The sequence below is a fragment of the Oculina patagonica genome, chromosome 9 (assembly GCF_052425735.1).
Source record: "Oculina patagonica isolate OP01 chromosome 9, crgOcupat, whole genome shotgun sequence".
NCBI lineage: Eukaryota > Metazoa > Cnidaria > Anthozoa > Scleractinia > Oculinidae > Oculina > Oculina patagonica.
In genome coordinates, this window is record NC_135766.1 from 24,471,954 (window position 1) to 24,480,001 (window position 8,048).

Sequence of the window (8,048 nt, forward strand, 5' to 3'; positions counted from 1 at the left end):
CGTATACCCGTTCACGACAGTACCTAGGATTTTTTGTCTGCGGGGGCAAACTCCGCAGACCTTTAGTTTTCTTAGTTTAGTTTTTTTAAGTTTTCCTGACGGGGGCAACTGCCCCCTCTGCCCCCCGCTATGTACAGCCCTGTAAAGTTACAGTGTTCCACTCATTGATGCAAATCAAAGGGAAACAAGTTGGTTCAAGTGATTGCGAGATTTGACAAATCAGGATTTCAATGTAAGACCTAAAAATCTCACTTGTAAAAATCCTTTAGATTTAACACCTCCTTTTTTCAGAATTTCGTTTTTTTTAGTTTCATAACACGATTGATATGAGAGGATAACTTTTCTAACATTTACATTTTCTCACACTTGATGGTACCCAGGCCAATAAGTATAATGTTAAAGAAATACCCCCTCCCCTGAGTGCATTGTTGAGTTATATATAAGCAAGCAGCAATTTTTGAGAACACGAGGGAAGTTCATAGAGAAGCAAGAGGTGCAGGCGAGTGCTTCTCGCACTTCTTGAGTGTGCGCCCAATTCCTCAGACATTTTACAATTAATTATAATACAATTATACCACATTGTGAATCAGTGCCAAACAAAACTACAGGTAACTTGAAAATCTGAATAAATTATAAGACCTATAGTCACAAGGTTTCACCACAATTAAACCTTAGCATGCATATTTAACATATATTTCCTGTTTATTTCACCCACTACCTTGTTTACAACCTCTGAACACTGAAAAAGACAACTAACTTAAATTTTGCAATCTTATGTTTTGTAAATTTAAGGGATGAATGATTGATTTCATAACATTCCATTCATATTTGTTAGCTGTAGTCTCAAGGGAATAATGATTAAAACTGCTTGGGGGTGTGTATATGGTGGTGTCATTTAGGCAAACCAATAGAATTAAAGCAGAAACAATAACAAACAAGAAGAAGTTGGAAAGAAAGATTACAGCGTGAATGGTACAAAGCGCGTGAAATAAAATCATGCAATTCACTTACAATGTGATTTCAGTATTTACATGCAATCCTGTGTAAACATAAGCTTTTACGTAAGCTGGCTTTTCATATTTCTGCAATTATTTGCTCAATGTTTGTCTTGCCCTGAAAGTTGTTTTTATTTTTGTATCTTAATAGAAAATTCAGAGCTTAGATCCTTAAACAACCGTGAGAACGATTTAACATGTTAAACGTACGATGTTATAAAAGCGAAAGATTTGAGTCGATAAAATTAAATTTGGTAAATTGTGTGTGATTTTTCATTCATTGAGAATATACTACGACATACGCTACCGGCACATTTGTCACGGAGAAATTCGAACTAATAATTCTTACAAAGCTGTGCAATAAATTAAAAAATATTGAAAGGAAATCCATGTCTTCAGATGTTTTGATACCGATATACTTCACAACAGTTTGAGAACAGAGACAAATAAGGCTAATGACGCCATGGAAAGCACAAAAACTCATTCATTTTAAATCACAAATTTAGCTCCTAAAAAGCAACAATACCAGTATTCTTTCAATAAATCTATAAACTAATGTAAAATGTTCGAGTTTGAGCCTCTGTTAGCTAATTTTGATTAAAAACTACGCTACTGCAAACGTCTTATCTACGTTTATGTTATGTCAGTGATATTCGCTGCGCATAGATTAGTGATTCGGTGATAGTTACACAAATTCTGTACCAGAATCTAACTAAAATTATTTACAGCTAAATTATAATAGGAATGTTACTACTTACGATCTTTTCTCGACTGCGAAGCACGCCAAGTTTCCCAAATCTAACGTGGAACGGCGAGCCGACGTAAGAACCATCTTCCTGTCGAACGACCACAACGTCGATGGCTCCAGTGAGAGTGGCGGAGTTTATCTCGCTGTAAAATCCCCGCACGTTCGACACAAAACGGCCTAAATAGTTCATTCTCCAAGATGAGATTTAAGGCTTCCACTTTAAAGTCATTTCTAGCCTACAATGCTATTCTACGAGGAGAAAAACACTTATGTCAAGCCATCAAATTACAATCTTGTTCCGCGCACTGAGTTCATGGATATTATGAATGGAAAAGTGGGTCGAGAGGCCTGTAAACCACAGGATACCATCAGGGGTAGGGTAGGGTGAACACGAAAAGCATCAAATATTTCGAATCCCCGCTTAAATGCGTACGCCAGAAAATAGGAGTAGTTTTACCTTGTGTGTTTTCTCAAACATTCTGGAAATCAATTCTTTTTATTTTTATCTTTTACGGCTAAAAAGCCCAAACATCGGAACGAATGACTAAACAGCTGATATGACTCACGTGACAATGAGATGTGGCCCCACACGGGTGGCCTCAGGAGCCCTTCCTGAGCGCATCCATTTCCGGTCAATGTACTGGACTTCAGAAAACAGAACCGAACGGAACGCGAATGACCTGTTAAAAACTTGCTCGTGATCAAAAAGCAATCAAAAAAGAACGTAATAATTATTATTTTTTTTTTAAAAAAAAGACTTTGCACAGTCATACATTTCGTCTTCAGTTATAAATTATTATTTTTTAACTTTGTACAGTTATAAATTTCTTCACAGTTATAAATCATGACGTCTAGTACACCAAAAATAAAATAAAAAGAGGGATTAATTAGGTTTAAATTGCTAGAAATTTAAATCTTAAGGAGAAATACAATCAACTACAGCATCCGTGAGCATCCCGTGAAAGGCTAAAAGCAGGTTTAGTAAAATACTGTAACAAAACAATAAAGGAACGACTTCAGAGATTTTTTCAAACCAACATATATTACGGCCAAACATTGCCCAAATAGATTCTTGGAAGAAAAAGAGGGGGTCACCATGCCCGTTTTATCGGCCCTCAAAAGTACGCGATCCCTCAAAAAAAGTCGGGACGCATTTTTCTATTTCAATCCGAAATTTCTGAAACAGTTAACACGACGCATAAATATTTTTAAAAATCCGTGCATTTTTCGCGACATTTGCCGAATACTCATTATTCAATGCGCAAAAAAATCCCTGAAATATTCAGATTTTGCACAGCGCATTTATCGCATCTGAAATGAATTTTAATTGCGTACAAAAAGAAGTCTCAAAGGACACGCTGATCATTTTGGTGTTGATCACAGTTACGTGCGAACCTTCGTCTTCCTCGATGTGCTCCGTCTTCGGGTAAGTCCACGTTTTCTATCTTGTCTTTGTTATTTATTTGTCTTGTCGTTATAGCTTATCGTTTCGCCAGTTTAGCTTTCGTTTCCATTTTGGCCGTTTAACGGTTTAATTGAGCCATTAAGAAAGTTTCGGCGTGCACATCGACGACGCCATAAATAAATCGTTGTTCAAGTTTAGTTTTTGAAGTATTATTTAACCAATCAAGTTTTTTTTATATTCGTTCGTTTGGCCAAGCACAGAACAGAAGGTTAAAATGTTTAATACAACCGTAACAGTTCGTAATTTGTAACTAAGCCCTGAAAGTTTTAACATAACGCCAGTAATTTCCATAACTTTTTCAAAGTTTATTGTGTAGGCTGAGAGAGACTTGTTCACATTGACCGAGGTGTTGCAATTGGCTGATACAGGCTTGTTTTTAAGATAGGTTCATTTCGTTGACGCTGGAGAGCAAGACTTATACAACAATGAGGCCCTTACAACATCTCGTTTGGTTGAACAGCAGGTGATTTCTTCAGTGATCTATTGAAAATATAAAAGAGTAAAATTAGAAAAAGTTTTCGTGATTTGTGCTTACTGTTACTACAAATCACTTTATGCTTTTCATTTAGTCATCGGTCTATTGATAGTTTACTATTGCGTTGAAATGTCCTAAATTGGAAGCATAATGTAGGCAAGAATAGAATCCATTATGAATAAACTTTGAAATCTGGAAAAGCAACAAAACTACCTTCCCTCACGTTCGCATATATTGCTGTGGTTTATGTATGACTACCAATTTGGAACTTATTGATCCACTGACAAGGCTTCAAGAATGCTACTAACTGCGAACGTTTTTCTTGTTCTTTTCCACAACACCAGATATATGTCTAAAGGAATTCAGTGCAGCCATTTTGGAGCGGACTTGTCCAGCTTTGGTGCCAGTTATCACCAATTCAAAGCTAGTTTAACGTTCAGTTGTTATTTCCTTCTGGCCGGCTTCATCATGCTGGAAAGAACTACAGATAAGTCAAACAAAGTTTTTCTTTTCTTTTACTGCTTGTAAGTTTGTTGCACAAAATCTGATTGTGTTCAAAGAACGAAATAATTTTTTTCCAGTTTTAATCCTTCGACTGTCGACTTTGAATAATGTCAAACGCCACAAAACGTTAGCAACGAAAGAGAAAGAGTTTAGTCTTTTATTTTGAACAACTGGGCCCAAATGGCTTGCACACGATGAATTTGTGCTCGAGAGAAGTCTACCTTGAAATGTTTTATAATGTCTATATTTTCCACTGTTTTGAGGTCGAGATTATTTGCAGTGATTCATTAACAAGGAAGCTTTTTTTCCATGACTTTTGAAAATAATCTTTATTTTTGTTTTCATTTATTGTTGTCTGAAAAGAAGCATACAATTTGACGCAGTATTCTCACTGGCGTATTTTTGTTCCAATGTTCTAGGAATGTTTATTGGAGAAACTGCATGACACCGTACATCCATTCTGGAATTTGGCGACTTCACTATTGAACCAAACAAGTTACGGACTGATTTGATGCCAGGGCGCCTTGTCTACAAAAGAGGTTAGTTTTGGGTTCCAACATTTCCTGTATTTACATTTGACTAGTTCAAGAATTTCTGAGTGTAATTCGGTTTCTAATGATAGGCGAATTTAGCTGAGCTCTGGTTAACTGACCGGTGTTGAGTTCCTAATTATAACTTCAGTATTTTCGAGGCCAAAACATGCTCCACTGACGATAGAAGGCACTTTAAGTCCCCTAACCTTACTCGTTCTTTTTTTCATCCCACGTAGTGATCAGTAAACTTAGGACAAACTTGAAATAAAAAGCTCGACTAAATAAAAAAAATTGCTTAATTTTAATTGATGTTTCTTTGTTAAGGTTGAATGGCGTGCAGCCATTTTGGATCACAGTCTTAAGCTCTTCGACTCCGGTGCAAGTTTCAGTTAACTACTGGAAACATCAAATTTCAGGTAATTTCATGTAATTTTCTTAGTTTTTTCTTGCATTCACTTTTTATTGAATTCTCACAACTTACATTTTAGAAAAACTAAGCCAATCAGTTAGGAGAATTTAATATATTTCGAGTCTGGGACTGAAAGTGTTTTTAAAGTCCAGATCATTATTTTTTGTGAGACTGTCAAATGTTGTAGTATTTTTTATTTAAATTATTGTTTAGTACACCAGAACCGAACTTATTTGTAGAAGTTTGGTTTAAAAAAGAAAAATCACTTATTATAATTTAATTATGTCTCTTTTTTTATCGAGGTTGAACACGGATTTGATGAAAGAAAGTGCAGCCATTTTGGATTGCAGTGTGTAGAGCTTGCAGTCTGACCAAGTTGACTATTGGAAACATCTTTTTTTCAGATAAGTTCATCATCAGTTTTCTTATCAATCTTCTGTTGTTTACTTTTCATTCCAAGAATGATCAAAACCTCATGTCTCCTTACCTTATTGACAAACTGTCAAGTATCCTAACAATGAGAATCATTAATGGTTAGAGGCTGTTTTCTACACCTGTCGCCAAATTCTCATAACTAGAATTGAAGGAATGTAAGATGATCAGTAAGGAGAATTTTGAATTCGACTCGCGGACTAAACTTAGGATCAAGGTTACTCCATACCTTCATAAGGCTATATTTGCGACTGAGAAAAGATACTTTTGTCAAAACTAAATAAACTTTAAAGTCTCCAAACACATGCGCGCTATTAAAAGCAATATATCTTGGTAACTGAAGTTAATAACCCAAACATCATCTGAATGTTTCAGTGGCTGACATAACAGCAAACTCAAGAAATCTTATTTGCGCCAGCCGAGTGCTACTTTGAAGCAATTTGTTGCAGGCGCTTGCTTTTTTATTTAGCATCCTGTTTCTTTCCTAGCCTGTCTTGTACCACTTTACTGTACCACTTTATCATTAGTTTCATAAAAACACACACGCAGTAGCTTAACATAACGTGTTCCGCGAAAGATTTTTGCCGTTTCAGAACACGCCCACGAGACCGGCCACCGTCCGCTTTGGAACGACGTAAAGTTTACTTATCGAAAGTCGCACTGATCCACTCGAAGGGACAAAGAAGCAATTCACTAAGACTTCACCCTAGTAAGACCAACAGCGTAACTAACATTCCAGAAGCAGGATACCCACTAATGGACAAGAAACCAAACAAGTCTGATACGACAACGGACGTGTGGGCAACTCGTCTGAACAGTGGGTATCGACAATCCACCAATCACAGCCGACCATCGTGCTACATATGGTGACGCATAACCAGTCGACCTCATCGTTTAATGAAGACTCGCAGTAAACAGTCAAAACGTCACGATCTACATCCCAATGGCAACATCGTGAAACAATCGATAATGTCTTATTGTTATTGTACCTTAAAACCATGAACAACAATAAACTTTTTCTCTAAACTCTGAGTTGTTTCTCGAGCGAAAGCCTTCTCTGTTAAAGATGCCTTACAATACTATGGATCTACGTTAGTCCATCCCGCCTTCGGGATTTTATGGCTAGCCTGATGATGCAGCTGAAAATCGTTTACTGAAAACCAGTAAACCATTTATCAGTAAATGCAGTCAATCAAAATGACGTCAAAATTTGTTGCCATGGCAACGTCAAAAAGACCAAAGATACTCTCTTTAGGCCTTTTGACGTTAATAACTTAAAATCTTCTCTGTGAAAGGTTTTGTTTTTCATACATTTCTTTACAATCAACTAAACAAACATCTATAAACGTAATAAAATGGCCAAAAAATTCCTTAAAAGAATAATGGAAAAATTCTGAAAACATAACGGAGTTTAGGTTAATAGGTTTTGGCTGGTAAACGGAGGGAGACTTAAATCAGTGGGGCCTATAAGCAGTTGAAAAATAACAACAAATCGATAATTTTCGAACTTGGGAAATGAAAGAAATTTGACCTGATGACGATCTGCGAGTAAAACAAGGGAAACATGTGGGGGAGGGGTGAGGGAGAGTGAGGAGCTTATAACCGGAGAATACACGCATAATATCGGAGTAACTTATAATTGAGAATTTTCTGTAAAATTTGGCCGAGATATTCATAAATTGGCAATAAGGAATAAAACTGTCTCGGTACTGATTTTGTTTGTTAAAATATTTCGCGAGTTTTTTGATGCTAAGACTTAGAAAGTTAATAAATGCTGTACAAATTGGAAAAAGAAGTTCGTATTCTGGCAGGCTTTTAGATTTTGTTGGCAATTAACAGGTGTGCAGTTGTTTTATATGAGCAATCACATACATTGAAATATCACCCGGTTATTTAAGCGTTTCTCCGCTACTGTTCGCTAAAAAAAAAGACTGAAATAGCCAAGATATCTTTTTTTTCAAATTCTATGTGTAATATAATCTCCATTGACAGTTGGCTTGTAGTATATTTTTCCTTAAAAACTGCGCGCGTACGATTTTTTTTCCGTAACGCGATGGTATGGAGTAACCTTGTCGTTGAGTTCGTAGTTTTCAGGAGTCGACACGAAACTGGCAATATTGTTCTTAAAATCAGTTAAATATAAGTAGTGAAGATCCGTAAAAGAGATAAAGTAAAAAGTTAATAATGTTTCCTTTTTTCCCGCCAGGTTTAACACAGACATGTTAATGAAAGTAACACCATTTTGGATTGCAGTGATTAGCTCTTGGACTCTGGCGCATGTTGACAATGGAAACTTCTTGGGGTAAGTTCATCGTTCTCATGTTGTTTACCATAAAAAGTCTCATTCTAAGAGCAATAAAAATCGTTAACTTCCTAGGAAATATTTTTCTTTATATGCAAGCATTAAACAAAGAGTTTTAAAGCAATCAGTAAGGATCGTCAAATGAATTAAATGATCCTCGCAGTATACAAGCAATTTAAACAACC

General features: G+C 36.2%; 1 protein-coding gene across 2 annotated transcripts in view; it reads right to left on the reverse strand.

Annotated features, from left to right (window-relative positions):
- The window catches only part of LOC144666742 (phosphatidate phosphatase LPIN3-like), a 30,716-nt gene extending 28,635 nt beyond the window's left edge, over positions 1 to 2,081 (reverse strand). For both annotated transcript variants that reach the window (XR_013573224.1, XM_078528123.1), the window contains exon 1: positions 1,754 to 2,081. Coding sequence is in view for 1 of the 2 variants with exons in the window: in XM_078528123.1 (XP_078384249.1) it covers positions 1,754 to 1,933 (180 nt within the window). In the remaining variant the exon portion in view is untranslated. The remainder of the gene's footprint in view (positions 1 to 1,753) is intronic.
- Between the last annotated feature and the right edge of the window lie 5,967 nt (positions 2,082 to 8,048).